General features: G+C 38.7%; 1 protein-coding gene across 2 annotated transcripts in view; it reads left to right on the top strand.

Moving 5' to 3' along the window:
• Positions 1-6,291, top strand: part of PPM1J (protein phosphatase, Mg2+/Mn2+ dependent 1J) — a 36,308-nt gene extending 30,017 nt beyond the window's left edge. For both annotated transcript variants that reach the window (XM_072425819.1, XM_072425825.1), the window contains exons 10-11: positions 2,194-2,345; positions 5,756-6,291. In XM_072425819.1, the coding sequence (XP_072281920.1) occupies positions 2,194-2,345; positions 5,756-5,918 (315 nt within the window). In that variant the 3' untranslated portion in view covers positions 5,919-6,291. The remainder of the gene's footprint in view (positions 1-2,193; positions 2,346-5,755) is intronic.
• Positions 6,292-22,319: the final 16,028 nt, after the last annotated feature.

Below are 22,319 nucleotides of genomic sequence, written 5' to 3'. Positions count from 1 at the left end.
AAAACACACAATGAATGTAAAGTTCTACAGCTTTCAAACATTACAGCATTGAAAATGCACTTTTACAGACATTAGTTATCCTTTGATAACCTAAAAGTTTTTAAATAGAAATAGTTAAACAATAAAGAAAAACATTAAATAGAAAATATAATTTTCTTTCTTGTTGGTGGGTTTTCAGAAATCTTAAGGGGACATAGGGTGGTTGTCTGTCAACCAAGTGTTACAGACAAATGTCAGTTCCTGGGATGTTAATAGTAGTTATAAATGAAGGTGTAGATAGGTATTTGTTAATCAGAGGCAACTGTATGTCCAATTTGTTCTTACTGGTTTAGGATGGTCCTCAGTGTCTTTTTCTCATGAAATGAGAAGGGTATGAGCGAGAATGATTGTAAAGTGTACCTCCTAGATTGTAGGCTCTTCAGGGCAGGGTCCTCTCCTCCTCCTGTGTTACTGTCTGTCATTTGCAACCCCTTTTTAGTGTACAGCACTGTGTATAATGTTGGCGCTATATAAAATCTATTTAATAAATAATTAATTTGTAGATGACTGTTAGCTCCTGGTGGATAAGTTTGACAAGCAGTTCCACAGTTTTAGGGGTAAGGGTGGCCACTATTCCTAAGTGATAAATGTTAATATGTCAGTACTGGAGAAATCAGGGTATTTTTGGAGGTAAAGGTGGCCATCAGCCAAGAGGAATCTAGACAGAAACTTTTAATGTGCATGTGGAGTACATGGGAGTGTCTGTCATATAGGTAGCCATGTCTGTAGCCATCAGTTTCTGGAGAGCAGACTGGTTGCTGACAGTGGTCATGACAATAGAGGAGTGGTTCAGGCAAATACAGAACAAGTAAGTACAGAAACATTAAAAGATAAAGAGACCCCAGCTGCATTTTTCTTTGGATTGTTGATATAAAAACAATTACTGGATTGATATTGCTGAGCAATGTTTTCAGGAACAGTAATGTAATGTCTAGCTGACATCTGTACAGAGCATTACCCATAGAGTTTGGCATTAAACATTATAGATCTAGACTTAAAAAGCGGTAGCAAAATAATTATTAGATATAAAACAGATAAGGGTTTGAGAAAAACAAACACCCTGCAAATTTGCACGTATTAACTTAACTAAAAGCTCTTATTTCACAACCACCCTGGCCTACAGCTTACGAATCTCTTTTGCTGTCCATACATTCTGTCCTAAGCATAAGGGTGTAATAAATATGTGCACTGGTTTACAGTAAACAATACAGCTTTAAATGTAATAGACAAATGCCAATTACATTACAAAAACATTATCTTATTCATGTCTGTTGTTAACTGTCCACAGGCTTTTGTAGAAAGCTTTATTTTCCAAATGATATGCCAAGGACTCAAATGTACAATAGATATGGAACCTTATAAATATTTTATATTTACAGGCAGGAGTCAGATTTTAACTACTGTTGAGTCATTTTACAATCTTGTTGTGAACAGACTGTAATTATTTATTATTCACTGGAAATAACTAGATATTATTAATTGGGAGATACATGCATGGCAACAGGTTATTGTAATATTATTTATCATGGTTCAATAAAACAACATTGTATATCAACAATGACATGCATGTCATCCCACAGGACAATCAGCTCCAACTTTCAAGCATTTTGCTCATCCCACTGGATCATAGGATCACTTGTCTCTATTTCATTTTACTTTGTACTTTAAAGCTTGTATCAAAATATATGTTCTGTCTATACTTTAGATGATCCCCTGGAAAAAAACTAAATATTGAATATGAAAAATTATAAATGTGGCTTTTCTTAAAAAGCTGAGTATTCCAAAATTTGAAAAGAAGATGCTTTTTAATTGTGCTGGAGCATTTTTCTAAAACATTTAGGATTCTCAGTTGGCTCCACAGAATTACAGAGAATAATCCTAAAGCTTGCATTAATGCTATAGTTGTTGGGTGCCGATGCTTCCACCCCTCTCATGGCCCTGGCATGCATCTTGGAAGATACAGGTACTGCAGTCTCATCACCACTAATAGCATTTTTAGCAAAATAGCATATTTTACCTATTTAGCATTACATAATGTACAAATTATAACAGTATTGTAAGTATCTCCACTACAGCCTGGGACCTTTTAAACATAAGGGTTTACATATAATATACATATAAAACCTATCTAATTTTATCCTTTTCCCTTTGCAGGTGGAAGTCTATGATCTCTCAAAATGTACGCACAGTGCGGATGATGTTTTAGTAATGGGTACCGATGGACTATGGGATGTTATTACTGACAATGAAGTGGCAGATATTGTTCAAAGAGTGTTTGAATCTTATGGGCCTAATGAACCAAACAGGTAAATTAAAAGTTCATATCTAGTTTGCAAAGTTAAGTATGTGGAGATTTATAAAAATGGGTATAAAAAATGTCATGTTACCAAAAAAAAAAAAAGAAAAGATTTTGATCAAGTTGGTTGCTCAACATCTAGTTTAGAGAATAAATACCAATACAGATTTTATAGGGGTAACGTTTGTTGTTTTAAGGAAACACAACACACATCATAAACTATATATGTTGAAAGTTCATATTAAATTATTAGGGGGATTGCAGTTTGGTATAGGGAATTGGTGAATATCATCTCTGTAGTTTTCTTTTTTATGTTTCCTTTTTTTGTTTTTCTGGCAAGAATCTGAGGGTGCCATTTGTGTTTATTTATTTTTGAAGAGGGAATGAGACGAGTAATAAAGTGGTGCATCAGTTACCTGGATATGGCAAACAATAATTAAATAAAGGAAAATAGGCACAACAAACCAGAGCAATGGAGAATTAAAATATTTGGATATTTTTAAATGGAGCAGCAGAAAGAACAGCAGTAACATGAGCAACAATGCCAAAGAATACTGATACACCACCAGGTTACAACATTGTGGATAAGTCAGAAGAAGTGGAAAATTTTAACTTTCCCTTATTTCAGGTCAGGTTTAGTTATGAGAAACTAAACCGTATGACTTTAAACAGCTGCAATATTATGAAAATTCACAGGATGATCTGCTTGTTGGTCAATGACCATGGACTATAGTTTAAACTGTAAGTATAGGTTACATATAGGATAAAATAACATAACAGTTCTTGTTTTATGAGTTCTTCTGTTGTATTATTACAGCCATTCTTTTTCCACTGACTGTGACAAGCCAAGTTGTCAAGTTGTCTAGCAAAAGATGAAGTTATGTTAATAGTAAGTCCCTGTCAAAGCTGCTAAATAGTTAGAGCAGCTATCAATCAACCAGCAGGGGATAATGACTACAGTAAAGGCTCATAGGCTAGGCCAGGGGTCAGCAACCTTTACTATCAAAAGAGCCATTTTGCCTCCTCTTCCACTAAAGAAAAATAGTCTGGAGCCGCAAAACATAACACAGTTTATAAACTTTTAAAAGTTTTAATATTTTTTTAATTTTACCTGTTACAACAAGTGTGCATGTGTAGGCCTACTTTGAAATAAATTAAACACTGAACTATGCCCCTAGAAGCCTCCAGCTTCTAACGTATCATCCTGTTACATTAGCTGGAGGCTTCTAACGTAACAGGGTAGATTTTTTTGATGGGCAGAGTTCTTTATGTTCTGACGATGCCTTAGCGATGAAATTTTAAGGGGTGTTAGCCACAGGTGTCCCTCATTTGCAGCTTTAATTTTCTTCACCTGTACCCCCCAATCTTGAGTAATTGGGGTTCAGGTGCTAGAAGCCTCCAGCAATGTGTAACAGGGTAGATTATTTTGATGGGCAGAGTTCTTTATTTTCTGACGATGCCTTAGCGATTCAATTGTAGGTGGTGTTAGCCATAAGTGCCCCCCACTTGCACCTCTATTTTGGTCACCTGTACCGCCTCCCCCCCGTTCCAGAGAAATTGGGGTTCAGATGCTAGATGCTTCCAGCAATGTGTAACAGGGTAGATTTTTTTGATAGGCAGAGTTTTTATGAATTTTTAGGAGGTGTTGGCCACAGGTGTCCCATACTTGCACCTCAAATTTTTTTCACCTGTACCCCCGTTTCCAGATAAATTGGGGTTTAGGTGCTAGAAGCCTCCAACAATGTGTAACAGGGTAGGGGTTTTTTGATAGGTGGAGTTTTTAGGAGGTGTTAGCCACAGGTGTCCCCCACTTGCACCTCTAATTTTGTTCACCTGTACCCCCTTCCTGTTCCAGAGAAATTGGGGTTCAGGTGCCTCCAGCAATGTGTAACAGTAGATTTTTTTGATGGGCAGAGTTCTTTATGTTCTGATGATAGCCTAACAATTAAATTTTAGGCGGTGTTAGTCACAGGTGTCCCGCACTTGCACCTACATTTTTGGTTTTGTACATCTCCCCATTCCAGAGGAATTGGGGTTCAAAGGAGGGGGATGTCATTGTACACACCCATTTGTACACGCCCCGTGGTAGATTTATTTCACTGGTAGATTTTTTTCATTAGAACACCGGATAGGGAATCCCCCTCCTCCGCAGTGTCTTGGGAGGAAGGGGATCCCCCATCAGAGATCTCCCCGCGGCAGCCGAAGGGAGCCACAACAAGGAGGCTGAAGAGCCGCAGGTTGCAGACCCCTGGGCTAGGCAAACCATCTTTCTGATGGCCCTCCTACTCAAAACAGATAAAGAACAGAATCTGGCAGGATTAACAAGAATTTTTAAATTACTTACATACAATAATGTAAAAAAAACTTGCACTGTCACATTTACTAAGGAAAAGATAGCTATCCACACAACTTCTGGTATTAAATAAAGTTTAGGAAATTGCATCCTCAGAAATGGGTGATTCATATTGTAGAGAAATGAGTGAAACACCATTGCAAAATATTTTTCATCACAGCTTCATTGTGAACAATAGCTATTCACATTTCCAGAGCAACGTTACAAATACAAGCACTGTGAAGCAGCATAGTATTGATGTATACATAGTATTGAGAACACAAAGAGGAAGAGATTTGCAGAAAAAGAATTGTGACAATGATGTACTCTGAAATGGGGATGGTGTCTGGTGACACAGTTCTGTGTAATTAGCTGTCAGACTGCGTAGGTCACATTCACGGGGCTTGGGTTATCTTGGTGAGACTGCTAACATCAACAAGAAATGGAAAACTATATTAGCACATACTATGTATGATTTATTAGACATCTACTTCTACAAATTGTATGTGTAACCCAGCCAACCTACAATGGATTTCTCCTCTATCTCTAATATTTCCTGCTTGCTCAACTTTATAAACACCAGAATACTTATCTTTCCAAAACTTTAAGCTACCTCTATGCACTGGTTGGCCAGTGATTCTTGGATCCCAACCTGAGTTATGGTGCAAGAGTTGGTAAGAGGAAGACAGTGTTATATTAGAAAACTATTTTAGCTGTATTTAGGTTACTTTAGGAATCAGGGATCAACTGATAAGGAAAGAGCCTATTCACATATGTATAGATTAGTTTTGAGCTTGGGCACACTAAAGTTTTATTTCTTTGCTCATAGATAAGTATAACATCCCCCTATAAATCCCTGACTGCAAGCATTGTATGTTTCACTGGCTAGAAGGACAATGAATAGCAGAAAGCATATTGATTTATTTGAGTTTTATTTTTATTATTATTTTTATTTGAGTTTATTTGACACATTTTAGCTTAGACATATTTTTTTATTTTTAAAGAATGGTATTATAAAATAATTACACATGTAACGTATAGTTTAAAACTTAATAGTTAGGATTTATATGACTTGTTATGTGTTACAGGTATAACCTCGCTGCACAGGAGCTTGTTCTTCGAACAAGAGGTGTACGGAAAGAGAGTGGCTGGAGGCTACCTAATGGAAAACTTGCCTCCCTAGATGACATTTCTGTCTTTGTTATTCCACTGGGGGAACAAAGCAGATCAACAAAGGAAAACAGAGGATGACACATTTAATATGTTTATGATTTTAGTGGGCACAAGGACAGAACATTACCTCGACAGTATATTCTGGAAGCTCAGCAAATGCAAAGCACTTTAACATAATACCCTTTTCCCAAAGACTCAAGCTTATATTTTCTTATTTAAATGTATGTTTTTGCAAATGCTTGCAGTCAGCCTTAAAAAAAGCACATGGATTAAATAGTCAATGTAAGTAAATTCTGAATTAAAGAACAAGCTGACATAATAAATAATCATTATGTTTATAGTAAACTAATAAACTACTTTAATGTCTTTTGTATCTGTCATAATATGTGAACTTGTAATGCATCTACTCAGTGCTATGTTTATGAGACCTAAAGATAAAAAATTTAAAACATTTTGGTTTGTTGGGGAATATAAATTATCACTAATATTGTTTTTTTGTTTGTTTTTTTGTTGAGTTTTGGATAAAGGAATAAAGATAAAGGAATAAAGATTAGAGCATCTGTACAGTTTAACTGCCATCAGAATCTCTAAGGAGAGATTTTCACATTTACTATCTGGTAAAAAAAAGGTTTGTTCCCAGGAAAGGAGCTTAGTGGGTATCTCTCTAACTGCAACAATGTAAAATCTAATGGTCTCCAACTATTCCCTAAAAGAGTCCTGGGAATGTAGGGAAGAGCACTCAAAACCCATTTTTCAAACTTGCTTACACATCTTCTTCTGTCTTCTGATAACGACACTACTGCCCACCACTACATATCTCCCCTCCTATTGTGTGTTATTTCCCCCACCTCCATGATTGTAAGCTCTTCGGGGCAGGGTCCTCTCCTCCTGTGTCTGTATTCGTCCATTATTTGCAACCCCTATTAAATGTGCAGCGCTGCGTAATATGTTGGCGCTATATAAATCCTGTTTAATAATAATAACAATAATAGGGAAGAGAGTGCTCATGGCAGCCACATATTGGAGCATTTCAGTGAGAATCAGCCATTACATATTTCTCTGCACTGTGTGGAAAACAGGTATGGAGGAGCGCAAAGAACCGTTTGCCATTTATTAAACACATTTTAGACAGAGTTTGAGCATAGGCAGGGTATATGAATTTTTTTTACTGATTTACAAAGTACTGCTGCGGCGAATTATGGAGTCCAAAGGATGAGGAGTATGTAGCCTCTTGGCCTCTAGAACAGTATTTCTCAACCAGGGTTCCATTGAACCCCAAGGATCCTCCAGAGGTTACTAAGGGTTGCTTTAGCAATGTGCAATTTTGTGCATCTTGGGGTAAAGGGTGGCATGCTATTCAGTGGCCAACAATATAGTTATTACAGTATGGGTTCCCTGACAACCCAGGGTTTTCACCTCCTCCGGTGTCATTGTTTGTGTCTGTCTGTCATTTAATCTATCTAGCTATCTAATTCAGTGCAAATTTCTATGCAAAAACTCGGTACAATTTTTTGCATCGAAATTTTTTTTTCATTGTAGGCTATAATTATTAGGAATAACTCACCGATATTTAGTAAATTTATTACATTTGATAATAAACTTTAAATAACAAATCAATCGGTTAAAAAACAATCTGTGAAAAAAAATATTTAAATGTCATGTAAGTGTACAGTAGCATGTATAATATATATATAATATAATTACCGTATTTTTCGGACCATAAGACGCACTGGACCATAAGACGCACCAGTTTTTAGAGAAGGGAAAAGGATACCGGAGAGACGGCCCGGGCACAGAGGCTACATTTGGACCATAAGACGCAGGGACTTTTTCCCCCCACTTCTGGGGGGAAAAAAGTGCGTCTTATGGTCCAAGAAATACGGTATTTATACATTTTATGAATATTTATTTGTATTAGACTCAATACAGTTATTTTTTATTCAATCCAATACAAAATTATTTGAATTTCACGCCGATATGCCCGCCGGCACCGACGCATGCACCAACGTCACCAGGAAACCCCGGAGATCGCCACTGCATTCGCCGGCTAGAGATCGAGGAGGAAGGGCAAGTTTCCAGAACCTGCGGGGACCAGTAGGACGCCGGGGGGACGACAACAAAGCAAGGTAAGTGGGTTTTTTTTTAGTTTAAAGCTACCCCGAGTGTGACTCTGGAATACCGCTAGAGGTCAATATCACTAATAATGTACAGCGCTGTGTAATATGTTGGCGCTATATAAATAATGTACAATAATAGGTACATAGTCAGTTAGTTTAAAAAAAGTCTATCAAGTTCAACTACTAGGGAAATAAACATATTCCAGATAAAAATCCTATGGAGAGGAGGGCCAAAAAAACCTGGTACAATTTGTTCCAACAGAAAAAAAAATCTCTTCCTGATTCCATGAGGCAATCGGATGTTCCCTGGATCAACAGTCTCTGTTATTTTTACTTTAAAGCTTTAATGCAAAGTTATTTTCTGTGCTTCTAGAAAAAAATCCAGCTTTCTCCTAACGCAATCTATAGAGCTAGCTGAAACTACTTCCAGAGGGAGCCTATTCCACATTTGCACAGACCTTACAGTGAAGAATCCCTTCCTTATCCAGAGCTTAAACTTCTTTTTCTTAAGACGCAAAGAGTGCCCTCTTGTCCTTCGTAATAATCTGAAAGTGAATAATCAGGTAAAGAGCTCCCTATATGGGCAATTTTTATATGTATAGAAGGTGATCATATCCCCCCTCCCTCAAGGGAGAATAGATTCAGTTTAGCTAATCTCTCCTCATAGCTGAGCTCCTCCGTTACTTTTATTAGTTTAGTTTTCCTTCTTTTATTAGGTCTATGATCTACCAGAACCCCCAGATCCTTTTCCATTTTTGACTCCCCCAAATGTATTCCCCCTAGACACTATGAAGCATGTTGTTAGCGCCCAAAGTGCATAACTTTACATTTCTCAATATTAAATGTCATTTGCCACTTGGCTGCCCAATCAAGCAGTACATCCAGGTCTGCTTGTAGATTATAGACATTCTGTATGGACTGAACTTCATTACATAGTTTGGTGTAATCTGCAAACACAGAAATGGTACTTTTTATCCGAAACTCTATATCATTTATAAAGATGTTAAACATTAAAGGTCCCAACACTGAACCCTGGGGTACACCACTAATAACCTTGGACTGTTCAGAGTATGAATTGTTAATCACTACTCTCTAGATGTGGTCTGTAAGCCAGTTCATTTATCCCTTTACAGATTGACTTTTCTAAACCTATTCACCCTACCCTGCATATTAACAGTCTGTGAGATACTGTGTCCAATGCTTTTGCAACGTCCACTATATTAACTTCTATTCCACTGTCTACCCATTTACTTTCTTCCTCATTAAAAGAGTAAATGTGTTTGACAAGTGGGTCTTTCTTGATTCCATGCTGACTATCATTTATAATATTTTCAAGCAGAAACTCCTATTTGTGGTTCTTTAATAAACTCTTTAGGATCTTTCCAACTATGGAATTCAATTTTACTGGTCTCTTATTGGTAATGACTTTGCTCCCTTTTTGAAGGAAGGAACCACATTGGCCTTAAGCCAATCCATTGGAACCATGCCAGTGATTAAAAAGTCTCTAAAAACAAAGACTTTGAAATAACTGAGCTCATCTCTTTGAGGACACATGGATGTAATCCATCAGGTCCTTGTGCTTTGTCAACCCAAATTTTGTACAACTGTTCCTCAATCATATCAATTTTGAGCCGTTGTGGCTCGTTTAAGGCAGTGACATTGCTATTAGCAATTTGGACTTGAGCTCTGCCATTTTCCTTTGTGCACACAGTGCTAAAAAAGTGTTTAGTAAATTTGCCTTTTTTTATGCGCAGTAACTAACCCTGAGACATCCTTAAAGGGGCCTACATGCTCAGATCTGATCTTTTTGCTATCAATATATTTTAAAAAATTTGGGGGGTTTGCCTTACTTCGCTTACTTCACTTACTTACTTACTTTGCAATTTGTCTTTCATTTTGAAGTGTTGCACATTTTATTTTATTTTTACATCTTTTGTTATATTCTTTATAATTTCAAACGATAAAGGTAATCCTTAATTTTTATAGTTTTGAAATGCCCTTTTCTTATTCTTCATGGCTTTTTTAACTTTGAGCTTTGAGCCACATAGGTTTTAATTTTAGCCCAGTAAACGTATTACCCAGTGGAATATATTTTTCAATGTGTTTGTGTAGAACAGACTTAAAACATTCCCATTTCTGTTCTGTGTTCATTGAGGACAATATTCTCCCCAAGTCATAAAGACCCACCCTTAATAATGGAAAACTTTCTCTCTTAATAGATGTTTTTATCTTTCCTGTTTTTGCTTTCTGTTTACAACTTACATTGAATGAAATCATATTATGGTCACTGCTACCCAGATTCTCCTTTATATGCACATTTGTTGTATTAGAAAAGAACTAAGTCCAGCGGAGTATGAATTCTAGTTAGGGGTTCTATAAACTGTACCATAAAATTATCTTGTAATAAATTCATAAATTTCCGGTCTTTTGCTGTAAAGCTCCCGTTACTAAATGTGAGCCAGCCTTTGCAGCCCTTTCTATCTGTGCTAATGGTTGATTCTCTTTTTCTTTCTTTCTATAGCAGACTCCAATAATTAACTGTGTATTATGCATGTTCATATTCAACTCCACCATAATGTCTCAACCTTATCACATGCTCTATCAACAATTTCTTCTTTCACATTCACTTTCAGATCACTTCTCACATACAAACAGACACCACCACCCTTTATTTTTACTCTGTCTTCACGAAAGAGAGTATACACAGGAATATTGACAACACAGCCATGTGAAGAACAAAGCCAGGATTAAGCAATATCAACTAATTCATAATGCTCTTCTTTCATTAAGGCTTCCAACTCCCCTATTTTGTTTGCCAGACTTTTAGAATTGGTGAACAGGCAGTTTAAACCATTGCTGTATTTACCAGCCCTGTTTGCCAAATCATTTTGTTTTTCATTACAATTAGTACTGCGCAATCCAATGTTTGTGTGTAATGTGGGAAACTCCTATTACTTATCCAGAACCCTTCCCCCAACTATCACCAATCCACCAATTACTGGTGACTGAACCCCGTCTGACCTTTCTGACACTTTATTTGACTGTCCCCCCCCCCGTCCTAGTATAAATATCCCTCCACCATGTCCATTATTATTTCCTCTAGCACAGCAAACCCCCTTCCAATTAGCTGCAAACCATCTCTGACATATAAGTTGTACCCCAATGAAAAGTCAACCCAGTGCTCCAAGAACCCAAACGCTTCCCTTTTACACCAGTAAAGTACCATTTAAATAAAATATATTAAAATATTATTTTATTTTAAATTACATTACATTCTAAAAGAATAAATAGGATGTTTTGACAAGGTTTACATCTAGTTTAACTATAAGGACTATAAGGAAGAAAAGTTTGTGGATCATAAGCAAGCAATTTATCTGCAGATAATAGTATTTCCTTTGTAATTAAGTGCTGACTGTCTACCAAACTCTCTGTTATGAGCATCAATTACGTTAGTAAAAGTAGAACGCAATCACTGCTGTTTATATTATCAATCAAAACTGTATCAGGTAGCAATATACAAGCAATATACTCGTAAAACAACACCAATACTTAGACCTGTTTTGCATACACTGCACTGCTGTTTAAAGCATGAGGACATGGAGATTTACATAATGTAAGATGTTATTGTGTTAGACACTTTGCCATTTTATTTACATATTCCAGGTCCCTCTATAGGGGTTATCCGATAATTATTACATGTTCCCATGAGCGTAAAAATGTTAGCTTAAAAAAAACCTATGAGGTATACAAGAAACCCATAAATCTGTGATTGATGTAAGACGTATGTGTTTCTGAAGGAGCAAGAATATTAGAACCACATTTACATTTAACATTAAAGCAGAACTAAATCCATAAAACAACAATTGTGAACAGATAGCTTTTGAATTGCAGAATTGAAGTCCTTGTATACCAGGTGCCATTATTCACTTTTACACGCATGTGTAAAAGTTGTCATCCAGCCTGGCTAATCAAAATGAACAAGGACCTGAACCCAGAAAATGATTTGGTGAAGAAGTTGTCACTGGCAATAAAGTTAGGAGTTGCAAATTTAGTCTGCATTAAAGGTGACCTCCAGGCAAACTGGTAAATACACTTAGTCTATTCACTCAGCTCTCTTCCCCTATCAGCAAGTTCATTCTCAGCACTTTTGCATGAAGAGCTCCTGATTGTAATCCCTGCCTGTCCCTCCCCAGACTAAAGGCTGCAGGGTAGGGGATTTGGAGTTGCTTTTACCTAATCAGACTCCAATATTTTAGTTTAAATGCACATGAAATAGGTAGCTGCCATCCACCTTTCTCTCTTTATCCATGAGCAACCTAGTGGTAGGAAAGTGGTTGCTTCTAAGGCATAGCAAAGATTGAAGAGGTAAGACAGCTGCCTGCTAATCGCTCCATGGGATTTCTTATACTACATTTAAAAAAATACATTAATGTGGTCAGAAATACATAGCTGCATAAATCTGCCTAAAGTTTAGATTTAAATACTTTTTGACTAGGTTTTCTCTGGTAATACAAATGTTATCAAAGATGTTTAATAAAATGAGATTGCCTTTTTTACTGTAGGAAACTTCAAAATGGTCTTGATATGTTTAAGTATTAATAAGTGAAATATATTTTTTCCATTTGGGAATTGAACATCACGTGTTTTTTTGAAAATGTGCTACTAATGACAGTCTATATTCGAGATGGAGTTTGATCACCAAAATATGATGTGCCAATAGAGGCATACTGATGCATATACCATATGTATTCAAATATAAACTGATCTGAATTTTTAATGGTAAAAATAAATTTAGGTTTTTTTTTTGTTTTATATACAACTTTTTAGGCACATATTTTTTTAGGAAATCAATGTTTTTGGATGTAATTTAAAATGTCAAATTTGTATTAACAATCATGATTAAAATTTAATAACATTTAAAATAGCTGATATATTCACATCAATAACATAGCTCTTAAATCTCAATGGGTATTTTTTTCGACAGAACTATTGCCCGCTTCCTCAGGAAAAGACCATGGGATCTACAAGTATTTATAACAATATAGTTTTATTAAAAGTACGTGCCTAAAAAGTCCCATATAAAACAAGAAAAATCCTATATAACAATTTGGGATGTGGCATGATATTTTTAATCATGTAAGAGGAGGTGACAAATTTATTAACTAAAAAAAAAAAAAATAAATAGGGCACATGTAGTTATCATTACTAACATCCCAAACGGTAATGAATTACATTTTTGTCAGTCTTCAGTGCATTACTGTTGGCCACCAGAAGATGGTGATATGTCCTCGTGTAAGATGTGTAACAAACATATGTTTCATGTCTTCAACATAAAGTTAGTTGCATACTTTTATTGGTCTATTCAACATATCCAGAGGTGTCATCATGATTAACTCAGTACAACTTATATAATATGGCAAATACAAAATCATTTTCTTCACGTGTTAGGGTGTTAATAACTTTTTAACACATTTTAAAATTAGCCAAATAACTATAGATACTAAAATATGTTTCCCAACTGAAATCCACTAAAAGTATGTCAACACAACAAAAAATTTATTTTAAACATTCCAAAAAAAAGAGTAGACAAATAAAAAAATTGCATCACCAGTGGTCTTGATATGATTTGGAGCTGCAGAGAAGCCTGTAGCACTTGTGTACCAGGGTTTGTCATACTGAATTACTTTTCAATTTGCTTTCAAATGACCTTTCTGCCAGAAATACTTTATAAGAATTATTACTTGTTTGTAATTCCAGTTCTTTGCGTTTATAAACTGTCTATGAGATTTTTATTTCTGTCATCTTGTTTAGAGCTTTAAAGATTACCAGTTGTTTTTTTAAATCCTGATTTATGTGTTACCAGAATTTAACAGTGTTTAGTTTACATTTGCAGCTCCTAATTGGTAAGGAATAACAGAAAGGAAAGTTGTGTCTGTTAAATTTTCTCCTAGGCCATTACATAGTTGTTGGTAGATCAAAAGAAGAATGTACAATCAGACTGTATTGTACATGGTCTGTTTAAGTTTTCTGATGTAGCATAGGAGGTGAAATTTAGGGCTAAATTTAGCTGTCATAATATAGATTATGTTTTATTCCCATTAGTCTAATTTTTGTAAAAAAAAAAAAAACTAACATAAAGAGTAAATGAGAGCTAAATTGTAAGTAAAGTAGGCCACCTAGTGGTTTCAAGTTATATAGTATTAATTCATTCATATATACAGTAAAGCAGACTTCAATTCATGATGGTGTGGGTGAGCTGGGCCAAAATTGGCAAATATGCACAGCTGCATCCTTCATAGCCACTATCTTTAGCGCTGACTACAGTAGACCTCCAACTACGACAATCCTCTTTAGCCTTAGAGTGGCCACTGATAATGTAACTCTAAACAGGAATCACATTGGCTCCATACACAGGGCATGTGCCTTGCAGTATAGCAAAAAAATATGTATATATTTATGTAAAAGTGACTGTTTGTTTTGTGAGTTAGATCTGCTTTAAGAAAACCCAAAGATTAGTCATTTTATCAATATAGTGATTAGTCTCTAGCAACATTCACAGAATATTCAAGAGAGCCTTGTACGTGGCACGATAGTACAGGTAACCAGTCCTTAAGTCAAAACGTCTAGTTTTTATTAATCTAGATATGCATAGATGTTGTAAGATCATTTGCATGTTACAGGGTTTAAGATAAAGTTGTTGAACGTACAAAAGTCCACTCTGAGCTAGCGTTTATTGGTCCTATAAACAAGGCTGCTCAGTCTTTAAAGCAGAATTCTATTCAATATTAAATGATAAACTCCATAACAATATAGTTTACAATATAAAAAAATAATGTAAAAAAATATTTAATGGATGGATAAATAAATACAGAGTTGTATGTGTTTGTGTATTCTATACCATTCTGGAGTTCAGCTTTAAAGCAGACCTAAACCCAAAAGAGCAAACACACACCAGAGATTTTTGGCATTAGAGACATGCAAAGTCTCTTTTTTTTTAAAAAAAATATATATTTTTCCTGATTTTACGCAGCTTTTTGTTCATTCCCCCACAATGCACAGTGCATGCAGCATACAGTGTAAAGGCTAAATCAATGCATGGCACCACCACAAGCAGACCCTGATGCCGGGGACAACATAAAGCCTGCATTCGCAGTACATTATTAGTGCTCGACCAATGGATGAAAAGGGTCACCATGGGCCTGGAAGAATCGACGTCAAATATAGCAGGTTTAGTAGCCCTGAAGATGTCAGTTTCCAAAACACAGAAACTTTAAACTCTCAATCTTTGCTTTTACAACAGTTGCTGACACACCAGGATGACCTGGAGAATTGCAGTCAACGCAACAACATTCGCTTACAGGGTATTCTGTAAGCTGTCACCCAACAAGATCTGCACGCTGCAGCTACTGCTATCTTTATATGGTCATTCCCAAGACAGATAAGGACCCCTCAGTGTGCAGTAGCTACAGACCCATAACACTCCCAAATCAAGATTTGAAATTTTGCACTAAGACCTTAGCCAATAAAGCCAATAGGATAAAAAGATATAGTCACAAACCTATTCCCTTTGATTAGGTGAGCTTCATACCATACAGGGAGGCAAGGGACAACACCTCTCATGCCATAAATTGGATACATTCATCAATTTCAACAGGGAAGCCATCCATGTCGCTCTCCACAAATGTGGAAAATGCATTCAACAGGGCTGATCGAGACTTCATTCTGATGACATAAATAACTATGGGCTTGGGGGACAATATGATGAAATGGATAGCAGCAATCTACTCAAACCCCTCTGCATCTGTGCGAGTGAATGGGGAGGTGTCAGAATCTTTCCCTATCTCCAATAGCACCATACAGGGTAATTTCCAATTATTTTTTTTTTCACCCTGGAATCACTACCTATTGTGGTATGCTCCAATCCAGATATTTTGGGTCTCCAACAAGGGGGTACCGAGCAGAAGGTGGTGGCATATGCAGACAACCTCTTGTCCATTATCACTAATCCATCGATCTCCCTCCCAAACCTAATACAGACAATGTGGAAAAATGGTTCCCTGTCAAACTTTAAAATAAATTACTGCAAATCGGCAGCTTTCATTGTCTCTTTGCCCCAATCTCTGTGCACAGAGCTTATCTCCTCCTCCTTTAAATGGGAAAAAACACAATTAAATACTTATGAATCCAGCTCTTCACTAATCTATCTCTGCTCTTCACATTAAATTTCTCCCCAATCTCAGCCACTATAACATAAGATCTTGAGCAGTGGTCCCCACTTACTCTCGAGTTGAATTCAGGTAATTAAAATGAATATACCATTGTGAATTTTATACTTGTTGCAGGCCCTACCAATTCTCATACCCATCTACTACTTTAAAACCATACTTTTGAAAGTGTTCCAGTTTATTTGGGGTAAAAAGGGTAACCATCTTAGTTGTGCTCTGCTGTTTCGGGCTAAAAAAAGATAGGGGGCTGAGAGTTCAGAACCTTTTCCTGTACTACACTGCCTCCCATATGGTTCGAGTCTTAGACTGATTTAGACACAACAAAGATAATGTCACGGTGCCACAGGGGGAGGATGGTGGACCCTGTGCGGGGCGCAGAGTCTGAGCAGCTGCCCGGTCTTTACCAAAGCCTCTAGAAGTGAGGATGTTATGCTGCAGGCAACTGCCACTTTGCGTGCACGAGGCAGGTGGCTGCTGAAAAACAGAAATCAGGCAAGGTGTAGGAAAGTCAGAATTGAGATCAAACAAGCCAGAGGTCAGGTAGGGCGGCAAGCAGGAGTAGTCAAGGTCAAGTCGGGGTTGGTACACGAACAATCTGGAACAGGAGACACAAACTGGACCAACAGGAACCTGGGAGCAGATCCAAATAAACTTCTTGTTCAGGCAACTTCCTGTTACCAGTGACTTTCTTTAATAGGGGAGGTCAAAAGGCATAAAGAAATCACCTGACCGGCAGGTAAGAGATCCCACCACCAGAGGGAGTGCGGGAGCAGAGGCAGCTCAGGAGTTGTTTGCACTTCTGCCAGCAGATGGCATGCTTCTCTGTTCCAATTAAAATTGTCCCCCTCATCTTGACCAATGCTGCTGATCCCTTAATTTCCTCCTGGCATGAAAGACCAGATATTTATTAGGCAATGGGAGAGGGAAGTACAGAGGGCAGAACAATTTACACACTAGGGACAATGGGTAACCAAGGAGATAATGATGGCTCCCTCCTCCACTTAAAAAACTGGATTTTTGGAGATCAATACAACTCCTACACTTCCTTAGATTGCCCCCTCCCCTAAAACCAGCAATATCCACTTTAAAACAATCTTTGAGCTTTTGTAAGATGGCCATGGCTTGACCCAATACTCACTTTCATTTTTATACTCTCAGCTGAACTCTGTCTCGGAGGATTATTTGCCCTGCTATCACCAAGCTTGGGAGGCAAAACAGAAAACCAAGTCAGTTATTCTGATTTATAAATGTTCCATCAGTAGCATACACCAGAAAATGAGTTAAAAAAAATCCCACCCCAGTCGTATATGAGAAATTTCACAGCCTTTTCCCTTCGGTATCTAACTTATGATGGCACTGCGGTCAAGGGAGGGGCATTATGTTACACATATTTTGTTCATGCCCACTACTACACCCATTCTAGAACCAGGTGGGCTTCCTCATCCAAAAAGTCACTACGCACACAATACCATCGGATCCCATTCTTTTTCGTTGTATCAAAATACCATTTTTGAAAAGGTCTATAAGCATTCCATCATCAGACATGTCATTATTGCCAATCCCTGTATCCCACTATACTGGAAGTAAACTGCCATTTCAACTGTGGGATTACGGCTACATAAGGTGAGTGACATTGTGATGATGGACGATCTTACAGCCAATGCCCGGGGCTCCTCAGACAAATTGAACACAATGTGGGGTAGTTGGATATATTATAGGGAACACCAGAGTTTATGTGCCACCTGGACCCCATCCTCTCTTGATATGCCTGCTGAAAGTTATTGTGTTGATTTTCTGATTTTATGCCTTGCTAAAATGCTTTATTACCCAGTGAGGTCACCCAGCATTCCTTACCAGGATAAAATACTTCTAGACCCTCATATACTACAGATAATGATGTAATTACTACAACCAAAGACTTTTATTGGACTTTATAATATAACCTCTATGACCTCTTAAGGGGGTTAGCAGGACAAGGGTAATGGAACGTGGCAGGGGCAACTTTATCCAGAGCCATGGAGGGTGTGGTTGAATTGAGTGGCAGCTTTATCTGGAGATGGTATTTTAGAGAGAGTGGGGGTAAATTACTTAAGGCAGTTTGAGAACAGGTTGTGGTCAAGGTTACGGATATCTCTCTGCCGTTGACCAGGTCTGGGATGGGGCAAAGAAAGGCAAAAATTAGATAGGTTGAGGGTGATTAGGTTGTGATTAGAAAGGGTAAAATTGTGAGTTTTCAAGGTGGGTGAGGTAGCAGAGTTTGGATGTAGCGGGTCTAAGAAGTAACTGAGAGAAGTTTGGCTGAGGAAGGATGGTTGGGGGTCATCCACTGCAACATTAAAGTCACTGAAGATGAGGGTGGGAAGGTCATGGGAAAGGATTTGTGGGAGCCACGAGTCAAAGTTGTCAAAAAAATTGTTAAACTTGGCCGGAGGGCGGTAGACATCAAGGTTCTACATGTACATTACAATAATAAACTAATAGAAAAAAAACAGAAATCATAGGGGGTTACATTATAAAGTCCAATAAAAGTCATTAGGAACAGAGACACAGAAGGTCGGCCTGGTCATATCCCTTCTCCGGTGAGATTCCCAGACTTGGGCCTTTAATTTGTTACAGGGGATCCTGCCCTCTCATCTGTGGATACTTTTTTCAAAGCCATGGGAGTCTTGTATGGGGACCCAAACCTGACTGCAACTGCTTAAACCAAACTAAGAATTTTCTGACAAGGCAACAGTTGGGCAGAAGTGTATGCCGCAGAGTTCCACTGCTGGGCTGTCAGCTCCCAATGAAATGACCCTGCTCTCAAAAGCCAATTCCGTTGGGGCCCATCTGATGTCATCAAAGGCATGTTGGTCAATTACCCTATGCCAGAGACTCTGGATGAAATGATGATGTTGACCATCCAGATTGATCGCAGGATTCGCGAGCGCAGTTTGGAGAAACTGCCTGCGCCAACTGTTCCTGCACCCAGTCCACCTCCCATTCGGGCGGATAAGCCGATGCCATGTGGCTCTTCAAGACTGTCAGCCGCAGAAAGGTAAAGAAGGAGGAATAAGGGTCCCTGTTTGTACTGTGGGGAATCGGGCCATTTTGTGAAATTTCCTGGGGCTCTACTGTGAAACATTGTCAGGCCTTTTTGAAAAGCGGTGCGGCTGGCAACTTTTTTGGTTAAGGCCCTAGCACGCTCTTTGGGAATCCCTACTATTAGGTCACTGTGTGTGTATTGGCGATTGATGATTGACCTCTGCAGCTGGGGAGTCCCATAACAGTTACCCCTGAGGTTTTGGTGAAAGTGGGGGTTACCCATTCCGAAAATATTGAAATTTTTTATGCTTGGTATATACCTTCCTCACCTGTAATTTTGGGTCTGCCTTGGTTACACAAACATAACCCTTTAGTAGACTGGGATTCTGGACAGATTGTTAAATGGGGTGAAAAATGTTTTGAAGATTGTTTAGTAAACTCGCTACCTCTCCATACTGCTGGTACATCCCTAGAGAAGATACCCATTCCTTATTCAGACTTCTCGAATGTATTCTCTCCACAGGCCGTGGATGTTCTGCCTCCCCACCGGACCCTTTGACTGCTCTATAGACCTGCTTCCAGATACTATGCCACTCTGAGGGCATCCCTATAATCTCACTGTCCCTGAAAATTTGGCCATGAAAACGTTTATAAAAGTAAATTGTGGAAAAGGGCCTTATCCTGCCTTCTACGTTCCCTGCTGGTGCTGCTTTGTAGAAAAGAAAGATGGTAGCCTAGGACCGTGTATTGAATAAAGAGGGTTAAACAAAATTACCATTAGGAACAGATACCCTTTACCCCGTATCGATGACCTGTTTGGCCAGGTAGTCAATTCCCAAGTTTTTACTAAGCTTGACCTAAGGGAGGGCTTACAACCTCATCAGAATAGGGAGGGGGAGTGGAGTGGAAAAGTGCTTTTAACAATAGGGATGGGCACTATGAGTAGCTGGTTATGCCCTTTGGGTTGTGCAATGCCCCAGCAGTCTTTCAGGATTTCATAAATGATGTTTTCCCAGATATTCTTGGGAAATTTTTAGTGGTTTACTTAGACGATATCTTAGTCTTTTCACCTTCTCTGGCCTAGCATCATGTGCATGTTAGGGCGGTTCTTCAGAAACTTAGGGGGAACCATTTGTATGCCAAATTAGAGAAGTGTGTGTTCGAAGTCCAACAAATTTCTTACCTTGTTTCTGATAAGGGTCTAATGATGGATCCAGTCAAGGTCACTGCTGCCCTTGTTTGGCCTCAGCCCACCAATTTGAAGGGCCTACAAAGGATCCTGGTTTCGCCAATTTTTATAGTAGATTTATTAAGAAATTATCAGTCATAGTCACTCCCCTTACTGATCTGACACGGAAGGGAGCAAAGCCTTCCAAGTAGCCTGCCCAGGCTTGTGAAGCTTTTAAAAAGGTTGAAATAGGCTTTTTGCTCCACCCCTATTTTTGTACACCCTGATACTCAGCAACCCTTTTTTGTGAAGGTAGATGCATCTGAACTTGGGGTAGGAGCAACTTTTGTCCCAGTGCGAGAGAGACCCAGAACGTTTACACCCTTGTGCCTTCTTTTCCTGTAAATTTTCTCCAGCAGCACAAAACTATGATATTGGTAATTGTGAACTCTTGGCTATCAAAATTAGCTTTTGAGGAGTGGAGACACTGGTTGGAGGGTGGCAGAGCATCCAATACCTGTGTTCACTGACCAAAAGAATCTAGACTACATAGAGCGTGCCAAAAGGTTAAACTCCCGACAAGCATGCACTGTGTGCGTGGGGAATATTCTGCCAGTTCGCTCTCCCCTGATCTATTGACCCTGTTAGAGCCTTGCCTCATCAGTCTGACCTACCTCCAGGCAAACCCTTTAGGGCGGTTATATGTACCCCTGCCCCTACGCCTACAGGTCCTCCAGCAGTTTTATAAGTCTAAGGTTACTGGACACCCGGGAGAGAAAAAGGCTTTGGCGTTACTGGTACGCTATGTGTGATGTCCGTCCCTTCTGATACTCAAGCTTTTGCAAAGGCCTGCACTACGTGCGTTTGTAGTAAGACTCCTCGTGCAGCCCCAGCAGGTACCCTTCAGCCACTGCCTGTCCCTGACAAACCCTGGTCGCATATTGCGATGGATTTCATAGTGGACCTACCTGTGTCCAAAGGATACACTGTGGTTTCGGTGGTAGTGGACTGGTTTAGAAAAATGGCGCACTTTATACCCCTTCACAAACTGATTGAGAACATTTTTCGGTTACATGGTATCCCGGACAAAATGGTGTCTGTTAGAGGTTTGCAGTGTGTGTCCCAATTCTGGTGTTCATTTTCTGCACGTTTAGGCATTTTCCTCTCTTTTTCTTCTGAATTTAATCCTGAAACTAACGGTCAGACTGAAAGGACCAATCAATCATTAGAGCAGTATCTCTGCTGCTTTATATCAGGTTGTCAGGAGGAATGGGCGGATTACCTTCCATTTGCGGAGTTCGCCTTTAACAACGCTGAACATTAATCTACTAAAATGTCTCCTTTTCAATGTTTGGATAGACGGAATCCAAAATTCTCCTTTGTCTGGCCCCACCTTCAACATGCTGTTGTTGGAAGAATAGCTCACCCACATGACCACAATTTGGTCCCAAGTACAACAAAATTTAAAGCAGGTTCCGGGCATCAGAAATGATTTGCTGATCGACATCGATAGTTTGGGTTTCCACTAAGAATATTGCCCTTTGCCAGCCCTCCACCAAGCTTGGGCCGAAATTCATTGAGCCATATCCTGTTGCTGAGAGAACAAAGTAACCTAAAGGGGAAACCTACCTCGCTCGGTTAGGAGTGTAGACTCTTTCCATGTGGAAGGTGGGCCTGAGTATGAGGTTGAGAAAATTGTAGATTCTCGTTGGGTACATAATTCTCTCCGGTATTTGATTGATTGGAAAGGTTCTGGTCCAGAGGAGAGGAGCTGCGTTCCAGCAAGTTAATGCAGAAGAATTAGTCAAAAGGTTTCACAATGAAAACCCTGAAGAAGGTCCAGAGGCCCCTCCTCGAGAGGGGGGTAATGTTAGAAGGCGCACTCTGGGCATAAGCACTCAGGCGATACTTCACCGCAGGAGGGCACACGCAGCCTTTTCCCTCT

This window comes from Pyxicephalus adspersus, chromosome 1 (assembly GCF_032062135.1).
Source record: "Pyxicephalus adspersus chromosome 1, UCB_Pads_2.0, whole genome shotgun sequence".
Taxonomy (NCBI): Eukaryota; Metazoa; Chordata; class Amphibia; order Anura; family Pyxicephalidae; genus Pyxicephalus; species Pyxicephalus adspersus.
The sequence above is the reverse complement of the archived record's forward strand: the minus strand, read 5'-3'. Positions and strand labels throughout refer to the sequence as shown.